General features: G+C 43.6%; 3 protein-coding genes across 3 annotated transcripts in view; 1 reads left to right on the top strand and 2 right to left on the bottom strand.

Annotated features, from left to right (window-relative positions):
- Positions 1-6,756: 6,756 nt before the first annotated feature.
- On the bottom strand, positions 6,757-11,504 carry LOC308307599 (U3 small nucleolar RNA-associated protein 14 homolog A; the record flags this gene model as incomplete). Its single annotated transcript, XM_080752867.1, has 3 exons — positions 6,757-8,992; positions 9,637-9,989; positions 11,282-11,504. 3 exons carry the CDS (start codon positions 11,502-11,504, stop codon positions 7,253-7,255), a joined length of 2,316 nt encoding a protein of 771 aa, XP_080608993.1. The 3' UTR covers positions 6,757-7,252.
- A 1,165-nt stretch (positions 11,505-12,669) lies between these two features.
- Positions 12,670-15,527, bottom strand: LOC308308342 (dolichyl pyrophosphate Glc1Man9GlcNAc2 alpha-1,3-glucosyltransferase-like). The gene is made up of 2 exons (XM_080753759.1): positions 15,417-15,527; positions 12,670-14,688 (listed from the first exon to the last, which is right to left on the bottom strand). The coding sequence occupies exons 1-2, from the start codon at positions 15,521-15,523 to the stop codon at positions 13,260-13,262; spliced, it is 1,536 nt and encodes a 511-aa protein (XP_080609885.1). The 5' UTR covers positions 15,524-15,527; the 3' UTR covers positions 12,670-13,259.
- A 202-nt stretch (positions 15,528-15,729) lies between these two features.
- Positions 15,730-19,461, top strand: part of ccdc93 (CCC complex scaffolding subunit CCDC93) — a 32,792-nt gene continuing 29,060 nt past the window's right edge. Inside the window, exons 1-2 of the mRNA XM_080753017.1 lie at positions 15,730-15,830; positions 18,096-18,209. Coding sequence (XP_080609143.1) covers positions 15,747-15,830; positions 18,096-18,209 — 198 coding nt within the window. The 5' untranslated portion in view covers positions 15,730-15,746. The remainder of the gene's footprint in view (positions 15,831-18,095; positions 18,210-19,461) is intronic.

Here is a 19,461-nt window from a genome sequence, read left to right on the forward strand (position 1 = left end):
GCCATGCATTTTTGTTGTTATGTTCTCTTTTATTATCATTATTTAAATTGAAATTTGTATCAATTTTGTGCAAAAACGTATTGTATGTGCACAGTGCACGGATGCATCATAGTAGGAACCATGCATACAGCACCTCAAAACTGTGTTAAGACTAAAGCACACCTTGACCGTAAACAAAACCAAAGAATTCTACTCTTGTGTACTCATATATTAGATGTAAATTCTTGAATGTTCTAAATTGAACATTACACCCTCACTAAGACCATCCATAAATAAAAGACAATCTGAAATGATTAATAATGGCTTACATACATTTCTTTTTTTTTTTTAATTCATATATCTAATAGGGTGACTCAGCAAGTCTTGCATGCCGCATTACCCCCAATCCCATGGGAGACATCTTTAACCCTAATAATTAGAGTGATAAAGGAAGCGTAGTAGGTAAAAGCAGGATATGGGGGCTTTCAATTAGTTGTCAAGGGCCATTTGGAGGCCCCCTGACACAGCCAGAGAAGAGCCAGGGATACAATTTATCATCCTGCCTGTGCCAAAACGTTAAGGGCCTTTTCATTATCAGGCCAGTGAGTCCCACTGTCAGACCCCTTGGTATAAATGTGAGTGATGGCGCGGGTGGGTGGGGTAGAGGGTGGGAGGGAAGGGTTGGCGGAGGTGGGGTGGGTCCCTTGTAAATGTCATCCCCATTGGACCGTTGCAGGTCTCAGCTCCCAAATAATAGGCCCCCTGACCTCTCTGTTGTCTATAATTAACCTCTAACCCCCTCCCTCCCCTGCCTCATCCACCAATCCCCAGATAGTGATGATACAGGAGATGCTTCTCTCTCACTTTGAGGGGTGTGAGGAGAAATGGGAAAGAAGGGAGAGGATCTGAGCAGGACGGGGTAACAAAAGAAAATGGCTGCTCCTATACAGGCTGTCATGCAGTACAGTATTGTGCTTTGGATAATCAATAGCAATGTGTGTGAACACAAGGAGAAACCGAGTGAGAAAACATCTATACACATTCAGACATTGGAATCTGAGATATTAGAAATGACAAAAATGTATACATTTTAAAAAGGCAAAGATGATACATGAAAATGCATGAGTTATGCATTCTTTCTTTAGCAAAGGTTCATGTTCAAAGTATGATTGGCATGTGCAAAAAAAATAATAAAGCATGAATATTCTAGAAGTGACTGAGAAGAAATATGCAAACATAATTTCATTGATAACTTCAAAGAGGATTTTTGCCATGTGCATGTTAGACCTTTAACATACGTATATACCAACACAGGTCATGCAGTCACATAATAAAAGCCCTCTGACAATGATTATTCGACATTCCCTTTATGTCTCCTTTCTGTGCTCGACATGCTATGCATGTGCATTAACATCTATCTGTACATTTGCCATAACCAGTAACAGGGCCAGGGGAATGGCCAGTAGAAAGATAACCAAATTTGAGCATGTTGTACAGTAGCAACCCCTCTGTAGACATACTGTATACTGACATTTACCTCAACAACGAAACAGCAGACAGCCAAATGATGGCAGCGGTGCTTGGCTTAATGACCCAGAGTCATAACAGAAAGTCAAATTCTCTCTAATGACCTGATTAGACAGCTTTAAACATGACATTTTTAAGGAGTGCACCAGCACTACACACCCGATTGCAGAGGAACGAACACAACTAGAGAATGAAGCCTGCATTTTATATCTGAAATTAAGCATGAGACAGAGCAGGAGACAGAGCCATTTTTGCTTTATTCAACACCAATGAGGGAGAAGAATACATCTCATCCCCAAGCATTGCAAAACAGAGGGCATAGTCATTTATGGCGGTGCGAGTCGACCAGTTCATCATTGTCTGTGAGGATTCTTGGGACTGTGGGGAAAAATGCAAATTGCCAGTGGTTGCCAACAACCAAGGCAGCAATACCAGCATGTGTGTGGCATATTGAATGATAATGACAAAGCAGGCTATATCCCCTGTGAGCAAGTCTGCGGAACAATGATTACAGATTGGCCAGTGTATCCTTACCCACACAAGGGATGGTGATTCTAATGCTAATCAGAGCCTGTGCCAAAAATATACCTGTTCTTTCAAGGCAGAAGAAAATAAGATGGAATACACCACTTAAGCTATAATTGTACAATAAAGCCCTGTTTAGTTTGATATTTTAGCCCACTGGAATTTCTATGGTGGGATTGGTGGGTCCTGCCAGGCTTAACCTTTTGCGCCACCTGCTGGCCTCACGACAGCACAGGCCTGTCTTTTGCCAGGGAGGATATTGCCTGCTTTCAAGTGATTATCTGGTACTGGGTGTAAAATGTTGATGTATGAGCTTGATTGTCTTCTACTCTATTCAATTTGTTATTCGAGGTGGAGAGGCTATAAGCGAAGAGTTCCTGAAGACGGTTCATCTCCCTGTGTTAGTCGTATCGCACAGACACCAATCGTCTCTCAATACAAGACACATCAAGTGAGATTCATCCTTCATTCAATCCTCACTACTCTCAGCCCCTGGCTCCATCAGCCAATATCAGTCACCCCGGTGAATGTACTTTATTTTCATTCCGCGGAGTGAAACAAGAAGGAGAGCCGAGGCACACAGCGATGCTCAGCTGCACACTCAATGTAGGTTAATGGAAGGGAGGGGAGACTCTCCTCAGGACCACCTCTCATTGGCTGGCTGGCTCGGCGTGCAGCTTCTCCGCAGCACAACCTGTCAGTGTTAATCAGCGGCCATCTCTTAACAGCCAGCCAGGGCTATCGAAGAGGTGAGCCCATTGCTATTCAGGACGAAACAGATGATAAATCATTTGTACATAATTAGTGCTCAGCAAGGTTACAACTGACACGTATTTTCATCTTAATTAGGAGGGGAATTTGTTCCATTAATTTAATTTGGCGCGCATGAGCGGGTTAGCACCTAACTAAGTTAATCTTACACCTGTCAGGATAGGAACGGAGTCAGGCCTTGCATTACAGCGGGGCGGAATAGTCTCTCGCTCTCTCTCTCTCTCTGATTGTTTCATATATAGGCCACCAAGACAATTGGAATGTGGCGGAGCACAACAATGGAAAACAATACAGGGACACTTAAAAAAGATATTTCTCCGAGGTGAAATGAAACCATTTGTTGCAATGATGCATTGTTCATACTGTGTTTTACAGCACGACTGGCCTAATGTTCTAGTGGCTTAAAACAGTGGTTCTCAACCTTTTCAAGCCGCGACCCCAAAATAATCATATTTTAACTGGGGACCCCCACCCACCCCCACCCTACGAGCACTAAGAGTTGTATAACATGGTTCTATTGTGAAAATAGCAGAGGCGTTGTGAGCATGTAGTCCGGCTATTTTCACAATGTCGGCCTCTAATATTTGACAATTTGACCAATGTTTAATTTGTCATATTATTTTTAAGTATTAAAAAGTCCTTAAATTGTCACTTTAGAAATGTGCAGATACCCCCACACATGTACACTTTATGCTGGTTTGTTTACTGTTGAGCGAGAAAACAATGTTGCACATTAAGTTTATCATCTGGGGACGCCCCCAAAATAATCTGGGGACCCCCAAGGGGGTCCCGAACCCACAGGTTGAGAACCACTGGCTTAAAAGATTCCTGCCTGGCAGTTTTCTGACGGTCAGCATATAATGTTCACCAAGACGTAATTCACAGTGAATTATACACAACAGCATGATGGCCTACCAGGGAACACAGAATAAGTCAGTAGTAAGTTATATTCAATATCTTTTTATAACCCAAGCAAGGTATCCCCCTCTCAGCTCCAGGCAGCCTATAAGATAGGCGTAAATGTTCCTTCATCCCAGAACAAATATTTGACCGGATCTCGCAAATGGGCGTTATGGAGAAAAACACGTTCCATCATTGGGGGAGCTGTTGTCCATTTATACCCACCGGTGCTGATTTACCACCGAACCGGCCTTCATATATTTTGAGAGAGATTGGCCTTCATATATTTGAGTGAGAATCACTGTCTATGGCCGTCGCAGTCCAACGAGCAGGGGATAAGCCCAAGGACTAGGTCTCTTTTCATTGTTGAAAGGTGTATGAAGCTGTAGTAATTGCCCGAAAGAGCTACTTCGATAGAAGGAAGAGAGCAAGAGAGAGGGAGAATGAGTGATTTAGTATCTATAGGGTTTCTAATGGAATTCTCCACTGCCTCTTGGGCACTCGACCTGACAACCATTACCTGCACTGATGCATAGTCCATTATGGGATCCAACCCTTTAATAGAGTGTCTATCACATGAAATACAGAGACGTCAGGTGCCAAAGCATGCACTCTCACCCATGTGTGAAGGTTTAACCCAACTGTAATGGTTTTTCTTTTAGACGTTGCCGCATAGCCCTTACAAATGTATTGAAAATCAACACTTGCCTGAAAGAAAAAGTGGGAAGGAATTCAAGCACAAACTAACTTCTGAAATGGTGCCATTGCCCCCACCGTATATAGGTCTCACAAGTGGGACTGTGTCTTTTTCAAGTCAGTATAGCATGAGTGTATATATATTCACTGGGAGGGAATGGGCTGTGACCCGTGCCATGTCTGACAACTGTAGTACCTGCTGATCAGCGGTCCGTTTCAATATACAGAATTTAAAGCGATCTGGTTGGCACAATATCCTCCATGTACACAGTGAATAGACTGAATACACCAGGATGATCAGCTTTTGCTTATCATGCTTATCATTTTATTAATTTCCTTTTAGTTATCACTGTTACATTAACCTGTTTTCAATCAAATCTCAATTGCAACAGTTTTATTTCTCACCTTTTTTCCATTAGTACTGCTTTTGTTCCACTGATCCCCAATAACATAAACGTAAAACTACTGATTTACAACCAAACAAGGAATTTGCATGGTTTAACCCATTTAGGCCTGAACACGTTATGACGCAATATTTTATGCTTTAAATATAAAAAAATAGCAGATATACAAGCTCACAGCGCGGCACCGAGTGCCGCGCTGCGAGCTTGTAGATCTGCTATTTTTGAAAAATCGTGAAAATTAGAATTTTGACCCGATTCTATAAGTGTCTTTTGAATCCTTCTAAGATTTTTGGAGAAAACCTATGTTTCTATGTCAGCAATCTGGCCAGCCATCGTCAAAGAAAAGGTCCTTTTCACTTCAACTGGAGCTCAGTTAGTCTGTTCTTGAGAGACTACTATGTCAGTGGTGCTCAAACCTTTTCATGTGAAGGACCCGCAAAATGATATTTATTTGGCCACGGACCCCCATTCAACATATTTAGTTCCAGGGACCCCCCCAGAAGCAAAATTTGAGTTACAAACGTTCCGCTTTGAAAATACATATATTCAAAGATTTGCACACATTTTCACGACTTTTTTCAAAAATAGCAGATCTACAAGCTCGCAGCGCGGCACTCGGTGCCACGCTGTGAGCTTGAATATCTGCTATTTTTCACTGGTTAAAGCAGTCAATAATTCTAGGCCTAAATGGGTTAAAGAATGTATAAGAATCATTTGAATCTTCCAAAGGAATTAATATTTCATTGATATGCAATGTGTATTATTTGTGACAAACACAATGCATTAAGCAAACACCTGCATCTCACAATGTTCATTAAGAGCACTATATTCCATACGCTCCACCTATAGAGCTAAACCACATAAGGGCTGTTAATGGCTGATAAGCAAACTGTTGTATGCAAAATACAGAATTTCACAACCACAATCTTCAACAGCAGGGGTGAAATTTATTAAACAAAGGAATTGACTGATGTGATGTCACATATTTAGTCTCTATTAATGACAAGAAATTATCGAAAAGGTCCAGCAAAAGGTAAGGATGTGTCCTTTCAAAAATGTCTGAATTATTTGCACAATAATTCTGTTCAGAATTGCACACAGACTGACCTAGGAATAATGCTACATGTTTAGTAACCTTGGTACCCGGGCTTTTATTTTCGTTTGTCTAAAAAAAAAAAAAAAAAGGTTTTGTAGCAGAGTAGAGTTAAATTGGCGGGACAAACATGTTCAAGAAAATAAAATAAAAAAAAACATCTGATACATTCGTTCCAATAATGACCACCCATGTAATTTACATCAACTGTGAACATTGTGCTGTGAGATTTTAACCAATTACGCTCTATTTTACACTTGGTTGTGGGACCCGTCACATAGCCAAAACAGCTGATCTACAAGCTCACAGCTCCTACACTCATGAGAAATGACATAATAGGGACACCATGTTCAAAGTGGTTAAATATGAGTCCACACAAATAACAGGTTATTATTAGACGAGACAAATGAACAACTAGACTGCACTCAGCAGAGCGCGCAAGTAGGGCTGTCTATACAGTATGTACTGTATGTATGTGGTAGAGGTGGGCGATATGGCGTCGGCGATAAATATCGTTGAGACGACACAATGTCTCCACGATATGCCCTTTCAGAGATATCGTATGTGGCGTGAGAGGGAGAGCCTTGTAAAAGAAATCCTGTTGAATTGTTAATACAGAGATTCATTGCAGATTCATTTAAACCTGCATTTTGGTCTAAATCAATATAGTTCTCAAACTTTACAATGGCATGGTCTCCCCTTAACTCTGACAGTTTACAAATGAAACCAAATGGACCCATAAGGGTCCATTTGGTTTCATTTGTATACTGTCAGAGTTACATACTTGTAAGGGTCAATTAAGACCTCCCAAAAGGCTAACCCTAACCCTGGACCCCACTTTGAGGACCATTGGTCTGTTACTCCTTTTTATTTTAGTTTTTGTTACCTTGTAGGTTGTAGTACGGTTAATTGACTTAATCACCATAAAAACCAACATGAAAAACAATCGTGATGACATTGTGTATCGTGAAACAGCTTGGAAAAATATTGTGATATTGTATTTTTCTGATCACTGATCACCTTACTTGTGTTCTCTGCTGGTGCAACGTGTTCAGAAAAAAAAGTAAAAAAGCAAAAAATAACATCTGATTCTTTTTTTCCCCCCAATAATGATCATTGAACACCCATGTCATTTACTTTTCAACTGTGAACATTTAGTGCCGTGAGATTTTAACCACATGCGCTCTATTTTATACTTTGTTGTGCGACATATCGTGCGGCCAAAATAGCCGATCTACAAGCTCACAATCCCTCCACTTGTGATGCATTGTGAGCTTGCAGATCTGCTGTTTTCATTTTTCTTTTTTTGCAGAGAATGACATAATATGCACACCATGTTGTCCACACAAATAACAGGCTACTTTTTCTGTCTGGCCTCGGCTGCCTTCTTTTCAGCCTTTACCAAGTCCTCTCTGGTAATGGGATCAATGATGGCGCCCATCTGGGTCACTACTTTAGGCTTAGTGATCTTTTTCACAGTTTGCTCAGTGTTCCAGGTTCTTCCTACAGGAGAGCGGATGGTGCTCTCAAACTGAGCAGGGGTCTCGAAGGGGAACGGCAGTGAGCTCACCTGGTAGAGGCTGATGGTGCTGTCCCTCTTCTCCGAGATGATGACACTGGGGAGGCGGCTGTCTTTCCGCAGGGGGGCCGGGGCCGCCTTCGCCGTGAACCTCTTGCGTTTGCGGCGGCAGGGTACGATGCCGACACCCCCCCACTCCCCCCAGCCGGGCAACGTCAGGTCCACCGCCTTAGGCCTGCTTGCAGCTTCCTGGTTCCTCTTGTCCTTCAGGAAGTCCGAGATGACGTCGTCTCCCGCGAACGCCTGTCGGATGATGTCCCTCTGGTCCTCCTCCTTGTCCTCCTCTGTGTTCGCGATCGCCGTGGGAGCCATGGGGACTCGGATGACTTTAGTGTCCTTGGTAAGGACTTCTGTCAGCTCCAGCCCTCGATTCTTTTTCCTCTTTTTGCCCTTCACGTCCTGCGGAATAGACTGGGGGTTTTCTGTCGCTGGAACCTCCTGGTTGTCCACCAGCATCTGGTCGGTGGTCGATTCCTCCCCGGCGAGCAGCTCCACATCCTCCAGGGTCTTAACTCTCACCAGGCCCTCCTCCAGCTGAGCCGGAGCCCCTTCCGGTCCGGGTTCGGCGGCAATCTCGTTCTCCTCTGGTCGGCTGTCCACTATCCCCTTGTAGAGGCTGGTGAACTCGGAGAGTTCCTCTTCCTCTTCCTCTTCGTCAGATACGGTTACAACCTCTGCACCGTCCTCCTCTGCGTGTATTACTGCTACGGTGTCCGACTCTTCAGCCTGCCGCCGTTTACGCTTGGCGTCGAACTCTCGGAGGAGCACTTCCTCCTCGGTTTCCTCGACTTCTGGTTCATTTTCCTCCTCTTCTTCCGCTGGATTTGCCATTGCAGCAGGCTCCACGCTGTCACCTTCCTTCTCCTCCTCTTCGGCAGGCTCTTTGGAGAGCTTGCCTCTCATCCATGGGTTTGTGGGGTCCAACAACACCGGCTCTTGGTCGTTCACGAAGTCGGGCAGCAGCTCCGGATCCCCCTCTTCATCTTCCTCTTCCTTGTCATTGAGCGAGCTTACTAGCTTCTCTGTCAGCTCCTTGTTGACCTCCAGCTGCTGCTGCATGGCCTTGCGGGCCCCCTCGTCGTATTTCGCCATGATGGCTTTGGATTTGGCCCACTTGCCGCTGTTCTGGTGCTTCAGAGACATTCTCTCTTTCATCCTGGTGAGCTCCAGCTTCTTGAGTTCCTCCAGGGCGGCGGCGGGGTCCGTCTTCACCATCTCGTCGAACTGCTTCACAAGCTCCTTGCGCTTCGACTTGTTCTGCACCCTGTGGTACACTTTGCTCTTGATCCTCCTCTCCCTCTTGGTTTTGGCCTCGTAGTACGACTGCAGCGCCCTGGCCTTCTGGAGCTCCGCACGGCGGATCTTGGCCTCCTCCAGACTCATGGCCTTCAGGGAGGCTTCCTCCAGGGGGGTCAGGACGGGGTTGTGGACCGGCTGCTTGTGGGCAGACAGGAGCTTGAAGATCTCCTGCTCCAGTGGGGTTTTAGCCTCCCAGCCGGACACCACCTGCTCCATGACCTTGGGGTAGGGATGGGACGATATGAAAATTTCATATCACGATTATTAAGAAATCACGATTTACGATATTATCGCGATAATCAAAATCCATTATCCTGGGGCGGAACATTTGCCAGAAAATCGACTTATTTTTTGGCATTTTGGATTTTTGGCAAAGATATTTGAAAGAGAGTGAAAAAAGACTGCATCAAGTACATATATTATAAGTGCCTTTTAACAATTATAGAGGGTTTAAGTGGTACCAGATATAGAGCTCGGCAAATAAAAGGTGAATTGGGTGCCATGGCATTGGTCCGACATTTCATTGTTCCTACAACCCATCAGTCCGAATCTGGTGAATGTTAACCTGATGAAAATACTATGCCTTTGCGTAAACCTAAACCCTAACCTCAGTAAAACTATGCCTAAACCTAACCCAACCCCTAACCTCAGTAAAACTATGCCTAAACCTAACCCTAAAACCTAACCCTAACCAAATTAGGACTAATGAGATGTAGGGCTTGTGGGCAGTCCCCGGTGAATTGATCCCAGTGCATGACGGAGGACGATATGACGATATATTAAATCTCCACAATACGATTATTGCGAGTGTTTTTTTTTATCACGATAAAGCATAATATCACTTATCGTCCCATGATCCCTACCTTGGGGCCTGGATGCTCCTTGTTCAGCGGGAACACCAGCTGCTCCGCCTTCTCGTTCTGTCGCACCACGCTCTGCCAGCGGGACACGTCCGCGGCGGCTTTCTGGAAGGCCAGGTCTCTCTGGATCCTCTCCGTCTCCTGCTTGCTGAGCGGGCTGTCGATGGTGCTGCTGGAGGAGCGCAGGTGCTTCAGCTGCTTCTTGGTCTTGATGGAGACGGCGGGGGTTTTCTCCATGGTGCCGATGAGGTCGGACAGGTTGATTTTGCCTCCCTCGCCTTCCGCGTTGACCGTGAACTCAGACATCTGGACCGTGGCCTCGGATCTCTCCGCCGCCTTCTTCCTGTTCTTCTTACCTTCAGTGGTGGAAAAGTATTCTGATTGTTTACTCAACTAAAAGTATCGATACTGCAATGTAGAAATGCTCTGTTAGGGTGCTGCACACACACCAAAATATCTATGAGAGTGCAATCTGCATTCCGCCAATGCATTTCAATGAGAATGGAGCGTTTTTTTTTTTTTTTTCAGAAATCCTCTACTGGCATGAAACCGCCCCCTTCTCATTGAAATGCAATGGCGCCGCGGAATGCGGATTTGACTCTCATAGGTATTTTGGTGTGTGTGCACCCTTAGGGTGCCCTCACACCAAAATACCTAGAGTGGAATCCGCCAATGCATTTCAATGAGAATGGAGCGTATTTTGCAGAAATCCTCTACTGGCAAAATACGCTCCATTCTCATTGAAATGCATTGGCGGATTCCACTCTAGGTATTTTGGTGTGTGGGCACCCTTACAAGTAAAAGTCTGGAATTCAAAATGTACTTGAGTAAAAGTACAAAAGTATCGGCACCAAAATGTAGGCCTACGTTAAGTACCAAAAGTAAAAGTACTCCTTGTGCAGGATGTCCCAGATTTCAAGTTTTCAAATGTAAAAAATACAGATCTACAAGCTCACAATGCAATGCGTCGCGACGTGAGCTTGTAGATCGGTTAATGTATAAGTAACTAAAGTTTTCAAATAATTGTAGTGGAGTAAAAGTAAGATATTTGCCTCTTTCTTGAGATGTAGTGGAGTAGAAGTAAAAGTACTGAAACCTGGAAATACTCTGGTAGGTACAAATACCTCAAACTTGTACTCAGGTACAGTACTTGAGTATTTAAGACCCACACAAGTCTGTAACTCTGACCGGTTCATTTGGTTCCATTTGTACACTGTCGAGAGAGAGAGGGGGGGGGGGGTCCCCAGATGACTAACCTAATAATGTGTAACATTGTTTTCTCACCCAAAAATAAACAAACCAACATAAAGTTTAAGTGTATAGAGGCTGCACATTTCTAACGTGACAATTTAAGGAATTTTTAACACCTCTAAAATGACAAATTAAGCATTGGCCAAATTGTCAAATATTAGAGGCAATATTAGAGCTGATCTACAAGCTTGTTGCGAGGCGTTGTGAGCATGTAGATCTTATATTTTCACAATAGAACCATTATCATTATATACAAAATGTAATGCCTCAACTCTTAGTGCTCATCAGGGTGGGGGCGGGGGGGTCCCCAGTTCAACTATGATTATTTTGGGGGTCTCGGCCTGAAAAGGTTGAGAACCACAGCTTTACACTGCAGTACACCACTAGTACTGCTCACCTCCCAGAGAGCTGATCGCCTCCAGCAGCTTTTGGTGTTTTCTCTCATTATCGCTGCCGTCCTCCTCGTCCTCACTGTGGATGTTTTCCTCCACCGCCTCATCCTCGTCGTCATCGTAATCCACATCGGGTGTTGCTACTGCTGTAGCCTTCTTTTTCACTTCTGGAGTTTTTGCGATGTTTTTCTTATTCTTTTTTACTTTCTTCTTAGTAATCTTGGCCATGTTGACAACAGCAAACACCGAACTAAACACACGTGGGTTTTGGTGTCGTAAAACGCTTGCCCGAAAGAGGCTTGAAATGTCGCCAAAGAAGGACTGTCGCAAACCTACACTTATGGTGTAGGTTCAGGTTGGTTTTCTGTGTGCTTACATCGCCCTCCAGTGGACATAACGGGTTATAGCATGCTCTTGCCTGGCATGTGTTGTGGTCGCTTTCCTGCATTTATTTTACACGCATTAAATGTGGAGTTGAATGATGGATTGAAGACTTTATTAGCAGTTTGCATAGGAAAAGGTTCAGTTTCATGACAGTACAGTTCAGATAAAGTTTTTGATTTAAGTAGAATATATGAAAAAAAGGGTAGGCATAAGCTAAGGCTTCAGCCTACACCTTTTTGGTCCAAGTGTTTTTTTTTTCTTTATTTTTAATTTGTTTTGTTTTGAATGTTTTAACCTTGTAAATTCTAAGACAATAAAATCTATTAATTCATTCATTCATTCAATGTAAACGTATGTTTTCTCATGCCAATAAAGCTCCTTTGAATTGAATTGGTACATAGTCAACTAAAGGGATAAACACAACAAGAAAGCTTTTGGTCTTGTTTCAATTGGGGTCCTTTTTTTTTTAACTCATACAACATTAAATGACAGACAAATAAAACACAGTACTATGCAAAACAAAGAAGAAAAAAGAAATCATAAGACAGTCGTAAAAAAAAAGATATTTACAGTAGAAAGGTCAGGGGTTGGTAAGGATTGGCTTTGACTTTTTTTTTACCAGTTTTGAGTAGCAGCCACCTGTAAGTTGCTTTTCAGGGCGGTTTTAAAGGAAGGTAGGGATTTAAACTCCTTTAATGCCTTCGGTAGGTCGTTCCACATTTTAGCAGCATAGCAGGAGAATGAATTTAACCCTTCTTTGGACGTGATTTGTGGAGCTGCCTCTGGTGTTGTAATTGTGAACATCACCCTGATAGACAGACAGACAGACACACACAGTAAAGTATTGGAGCACTGAGGCATCATTCAAAAAAAGTTCCTTTTATCACCAAATACATTCATAGTACAATAACAGTACAGAACTGGAATGGTTCAGTCCAGTCTAATATAATGGTTCAGTCCAGTCTAAATGGTTCAGTCCAGTCTAATCTAATGGTTCAGTCTAGTCTAATCTAATGGTTCAGTCCAGTCTAATATAATGGCTCAGTCCAGTCTAATCTAATGGTTCAGTCCAGTCTAATTGACTCTAATATAATGGTTCAGTCCAGTCTAAATGGTTCAGTCCAGTCTAATCTAATGGTTCAGTCCAGTCTAATCTAGTCTCCATGAATTAACACCTTCATGGGGTTGGGGTTAATTAAGTAGTTCTTTAATTAGGGTTAATTTATAGACAATAACTTGTTGTTTGGGTGAACTACTCCTTTAAGCTAATCATGTGGGGACCACCTGTAATTATGTGGGGACCCCCAGTTTGGTAACAGTTGGAACCACTGATATAGAAACATGAGTTTTTCAGAAAACAGTTTGGATTTAGAAGACATACAAAAAGTAACAAATGTTTATGCTTCTGTCTCGTGTCTATTTTCACAGTACTGAAGGCTTTCTCTTCCAGCGCAAGGTCTCAGATGACTTTTATCAACAGCCGCAGCTATTGATAAAAAAACACACAATATCCAACATTTGTGTTGAAAATAGTGAATGGAACGAGTTAGCACCACGCTGGCTGCAGTGCACCGTGTCACCAGCAGGGGTCTCTGTTTGTCACAGTAGACGCAGGTAAAGTCTTATGAAGCTGTACGTGACTCCCAGACTGCAGTACACGGACGTCACCAGCAGGGGAGCAAACGGCAGCGTCTGCTGCCATGGCGACAGGGGGTAAACAACCTCACGCAGGATCTCCACGGCAACCAGACCCAGCAGGTAGGCATACTCCAGGGGGCGGAGCAACGGGCCCTGGCTCCTGTACAGATTACTCAGAGCAGTAATGGAGTACACAGAGTACATCAACATCAGAAGCACTTTGATTGGCAGCTCTGCTGCAGTATAAATCAGAGGAGACAGAGAATAGTTTCCTGTCATCGACAACATCAGGAATATCCCGGCATCCTCCCTGCTTTCTACTGCCAAGATACTGAGGGGCAGTATGGCGATGAGGATGGCCTTCTCGTGGACGTGCCAGCCCAACAGGAAGGAAGCCAAGGCACAGATCACCACGCAACGCACCAGGCCCCGCCCACCAGCACCCGGCCTCAACCAGGTCCTCAACACGGCCGGCAGAATGACCAGCAGCGTGGCGACCAGCGTGACGGACGGACAGATGGACGGGAGGACAGAGTGATGGAACTCCTGAACCAAACCTCCCGTCATGGAGGCTTTAGGGAGAGCGGAGGGGTCCAGGAGGTCTAGACGTACTCCCAGCGTCACCAGGGCTTTATCCATCACGTTGTACAGAGCCCAGACGTTGGGCGCCCAGTAGGCGTGGCACAGGCCTCTCTTAAAGGGGAAGAGTCTGGAGAACACCTGGGACATCTGACCCATGGCGACCCAAGGACCAAAGGACACGGCGGTGACAGAGAGGACAATGGTGGCCAAGGCAACGAGACGGAGAGGACTGAAACTCTTCCATCGAACACTGCCGTCCGCGTTGCAGGTGAAACAGTAACACCGCAGCAGGTAGATTCCATAGGCGGGGCTTATGTACAGGTATATGTGTTTGAGGTTCAACAGCACCGTGAAGAACAGCGCCCCCTCCAGGTGACGGGACTGTAAATGTCTGGCTAGGGACAACAGCAGGAAACCGAACAACATCCCGTTGTACTGGAAATGAATGTGGTCCAGTACGAGGAGTCCACAGTTCCACAGCAGGAGGACAGACAGGATGAAGACAGGCCTGGACAGAAGATCCTTGGACGCACTCTGATGATCCTTGATGGACACGCAACACTCTCTCACGGCGTAGATGAACAGGAAGTCGGTGCAGATGACGCTCAGCCTCTGGAACAGCAGGGTGGCGGGGCTGCAGTACTGCAGGTTGTCCACTAGGATCATCGCAGGGTCCACATGGCGAGCCAGCTGAGACAGCGAGCACTCGAACCACGCGAACAGCGGAGGGTAGTCCAACGTCCACTCTGATTGGTTCTCATGGTACCACCTGGATACGGGGAGGCTGTGAGTGATCGCCAGCCAGTTCCTGTAATTGATTGATTGAAGTATTTATTAGAAGTTTGCATAAGAAAAGGTACAGTCAGGGGGATTAGGAAAAGGTACAGTCGGGGGATTAGGAAAACTATATATTTTTGGAAACTTCAGGGTATAACAAATCAGAAAATCCATTCCAATGATTCCATTTGCAAAACCCCTAGGGGAACTTTGACAGCTGCTGAAAGTTTGGGTCCCATTCACTTACTATACACTATACTATACAGGAAAAAAAATACCCCCAAAAATCTGCTTTAAGTAGTATGTGAGGGGTCAAACTACTAGGGGTTTTTAATGATTCGGAATCCATTGCAAGCATTTGTTTTACATCAAAAACATTCCCTGGGTAAAAACGGACCCACAAAACTATGGTTTAGTGATGAGTCATCACTTTTCACAGTTAAGTGAATGGGTGGGACCCAAACTTTCAGCACCTGTCAACTTTGTTGCTAGAAACCTTTACAAACTCATTGGTGAAGAAATGTCAGGAATTTATTCCCAGATCTGACATTATTCTGATAATATTCCCTGACAGTTTCATGACAGTACAGTTCACTGGTACAAGGTCAACTAAAAGGATAAGCTCATGAAAGCCGAGACTCAACAACTCAACACTGAATGACAGACAGATAGAACACAGTACTATGCAGAAGATATCATCAGAAAAAAACAATAGGTATTAAAAATAATAAATAATAATAAAAGGTTTTAACAGAATACCTGTGGACCTCGAAGTCCGTGGAGTGATATGCGTTCATGAAGAGACATTTCAGTAAAGAGACACCCAGAGCTAAAGCATAAAACCAACTCCAACTGTCAGCCGCCATGACACCTGCTACGTCACGAAGAGGAGGAGAGGAAAAAAATGATGTCTTTAAATCCTTTCTGTGTGTGTGTGTGTGTGTGTGTGTGTGTGTGTGTGTGTGTGTGTGTGTGCGCGCGCGCGCGCGTGTGTGCGTGTGTGTTTGTTTGTGCGTGTGCGTGCGTGCCGTGCGCGTGAGTCACGTGGTCATGGTCACAATGCTCTGGTCACGTGACTCAGTCTCCAACATGGCCGCCACGTCTGTCTTCCAGAGAGTGAGAGCAGGCTCTAAGATCGGAGCTCAGTATGACCAGGAAGGCAACCTCATCCAGGTAAAAACTACTGCGCTTTGTAGGCTATTTATTTATAATGACCATGGTGTTACTGATATATAACTGTAAGTACCATGCAGCGCTGCAGTGCAGCCCCAGCGCTGGGGGTGCGTCCAGGGGTGTCGCACCAAATTCTGGGCCCTGGGTACTTTAACTATCAGACAAATTATAATAGCAGATATACAAGCTCACAGCGCGGCACCGAGTCCCGCGCTGCGAGCTTGTAGATCTGCCATTTTTGAAAAATCGTGAAAATTTGTTCAAGGTTTTTTTTTGTTGTTGTTGAAAAACCTGTTTCTATGTCAGTGGTGCTCAAACCTTTTCATGTGAAGGACCCCCCCAAAATATGTATTTGGCCACGGACCCCCATCTCAAAATATTTAGTTCCAGGGACCCCCCCCCCCCCCCAGAAGCTAAATTTGAGTTAGAAATGTTTGCTTAAGAATACATATATTCAAGACAGTTTTTCCAAAAATAGCAGATCTCGCAGCGCGGCACTGTGAGCTTGTAGATCTGCTATATTTCAATAGCTAAAGTGTAAAATAATTCCAGGCCCCTCCACCTTGGGCCCTATTAACTCAGTCCCCTTTTCCCCCCCATTGTGACGCCCCTGGCTGCATTAGCCAGTGTAAACACACCTCTGACTGTCCCATGACATGTCATGTGTGTCATGTCAACCATGAAAAGCATTAGTGTAATATTCAAAATACACAGCCATAGACCGGCCCTATTATGACCAATCTATGGCTGTAATACTTTGTTTGCACTGTTTTTTTTTGTTCCTCTTGTTTCTTTCCTCCTTTTTGCTGAAGATATCTACTGCATAGTTGGCCTACACTGTGTTCTATATCCGTCTGTCATTCAGTGTTATATGAGTTAAAGAAAAGGATCTCAACGGAAATAAGCTTTGTCTTACCTGAGGTTCCTTTTAGTTGACCTTGTATCCGTGAACTGTTGTACTGTCATGACACTGTACCTTTTCCTATCCAAAACATATAATAAATACCTCAATCAATCAACCAATTTGTGTTTGGAATATTACACAAAGTGTTATATGTAAGATCACAGACATTCTATGGCTAGAAAAGCATATTTCTGTTCTGTAAAATGTCCACTACCTAACCTGACTGACTTTGTGCTGTTGACGTGTGCAAGTACACCAATCAAACATAAGCGTTGGAATTGCTTTGTCTTGTAGGCAAGAGAGGTACATTGATTTCTTTAAAGGAATCAGTGTTAGATTATTATTATTTTTTTTAGATTGTAATTAAAGAAAAGAAAAGATGAGTGTTAAAATATTTTCATTTACTGCTTTCTATTGTTTCAGCGATTTTAGTATTTTGATTTCAGTGGGTGGGGGCATGCGTACAAGTGGCTAAATATGTATTTTTAGACACAATAAGCCGGCAATTTCTTTGTTACTATTTACACCAGCCCCCATAAGTCACATCTGCCCATGAAAGATTGCGGTGCATCTTGGGAATGGGCTTATTGTGTTTAAAAATACATATTTAGCCACTTGCAGTGATGTTACTAGGTTTTCAATGTAATGGGTCCCGGGACCCACAGGTGGTCATTCAAATGGGTCCCAGAAAAGTTTTATGAGTCCTCAATACAATGTTTTCGAGCGCTGTGAGCTTGTAGATCGGCTATTTTGAAAATATTTGCCTATTTCTTATATTTATTTTACAATTTGGCTAATGTTTGAACTTAGAACTACTAAAACTACTAAAACATGTGCCCCTAATGAATTCGGGCGTGCAAAATGGCGTCGGACGTCGGTGGAATCAAAACATTGATGTTTCTATCGCCTGTTTAAGACTTTCTACGTGGATTTTATTTGTGTTAACGTAGGGTAAAGTAGGATGCTTTCACCCATGAACAATGGTGGTGTCTGTGGAATTTTTAAAATGTTTTTCTTTTACCGCGACCCGGTAAATTATTTTAACATGGACTCCAATGGAGGCGCATCCCCGGGACCCCAGGACCATGACATGAATGAGTCCCTGGGCGACTTGAATGAGTTTTTGATGCGGGATGCGCACGTAATGACATCACTGCACTTGCATGTATGCCCCCAACCGGGGGCATGCATGCAAATCAAAATCGTTAAAATCACTAAAACGATTGAAAGAAGTAAATGAAAACATTTTAACACTCATCTTTTCTTTTCTCTAATGACTATCTAAAATATGAACCCTTGTTGTAAAAAAACAAAGTTGTCCTTTAGTGGGAACTTAAATCTTCTGTTACAATCAACGCTAGGTGGAGACACGGGAGGATGAAGAGCAGAGCGTCAAGCTTGCGGAGATCCTGGAGTTGCTGCTTGCAGCGGGATACTTCAGGGCTCGAATCAAAGGACTGTCCCCCTTTGACAAGGTAAGCAGTAAACGTCTTATTGGTTGAATACACGTATAGGGCTGTCACAATTATTACATAATCGTCTAATCGTGATTATTTGACATTATCGCAATTATTTTGTCATAATCGTCATAATCGTGAATGTTGAAAAATGTCAGAAATAGTGGAAATGAGTATCATGTTATTTTTTAAGTTGTAAGTTGTCAAATATGTCAGTAATGTATTTGTATATTTAGGTTATGTGTCATATCTACCATATGCAACTTCAAAGCCTAAAAGCCAAACAGAAATGTAATTATCAACGACAAATACACAATTAAAGCTATACTGTGTAAGTTCAACTAGTGGTCAGTAGCGGTATTGCTTTTTTTGGCCGTTTTTCGGCCGGAGTCGTCGCGGACCACCGCCGCGGACCACCGGAGCGGCGCCGCAAACCACCGCGACCGATAGTAATCCGTGGAGGGGTAGAACGCATGGTAGAACGTAATTTTCTGGCCAGGATTTGTGGATTAAGAGGTTAAAATCCTTCACCATGGTAAACACTGTAGCCAAGCGGAGGCGCTTCCTGGAGACCAGAGCAGATAAGCTGTGATTGGCCGGTAGTGTACCATGTGTGCATGATCGGCGATGTGATTGGGCAACGTATACACAACGTATACAGATGATGCAGATTACGTCATTTTGGCGCGAAATCCGGTCCACGGCCAGGATCATAGAAAACATATAAAGAGAAGGCTTCAGAAGCTGAAAATAACGGAGTGGGTGTTCTAAAACTTTAGCGATTTAACAGTTAGGACAATTTTAAGATTTGTTTTATAAAAAAAGTTACATGGTACAACTTTAAATCGTTAATCGACAATTATTTGAGTGACAATTAATCGTCATGTAAAATTTCATATCGTGACAGCCCTATACACGTATCCCAACTGCCACTTTGGGAGACTATGTTGCAGTGAGTCAATGCAAGAGTTGTTAAATGAAATATTCCTGAATCCTACCTAGGGATGGGACGATATGAAAATTTCACATCACGATTATTGTGACCAAAGAAATCGCGATTTACGATATTATCGCGATAATCAAAAATATCCCCAACATCCATTGTCTTGGGTGGGGTGGAACATTTGCCAAAAAATAGCAGATCTACAAGCTCACAACTGGCTATTTTTTGGTAAAGACATTTGATATAGAGTGGGGGGAAAAAAGACTGTATCAAGTACGTATATTATAAGTACCTTTTTACCAATTGTAGAGGGTTTAAGTGGTACCG

Source organism: Nannobrachium achirus, assembly GCF_963921795.1.
Source record: "Nannobrachium achirus genome assembly, chromosome: 22".
NCBI lineage: Eukaryota > Metazoa > Chordata > Actinopteri > Myctophiformes > Myctophidae > Nannobrachium > Nannobrachium achirus.

Excerpts from the sequence above, each read along its gene's own strand:
- LOC308308342 (XM_080753759.1), bottom strand. The coding sequence starts at position 15,523 with ATGGCGGCTGACAGTTGGAGTTGGTTTTATGCTTTAGCTCTGGGTGTC. Across the intron at positions 14,689-15,416 it reads ACGGACTTCGAGGTCCACAG|GAACTGGCTGGCGATCACTC; the intron begins GTATTCTGTTAA and ends AATCAATTACAG.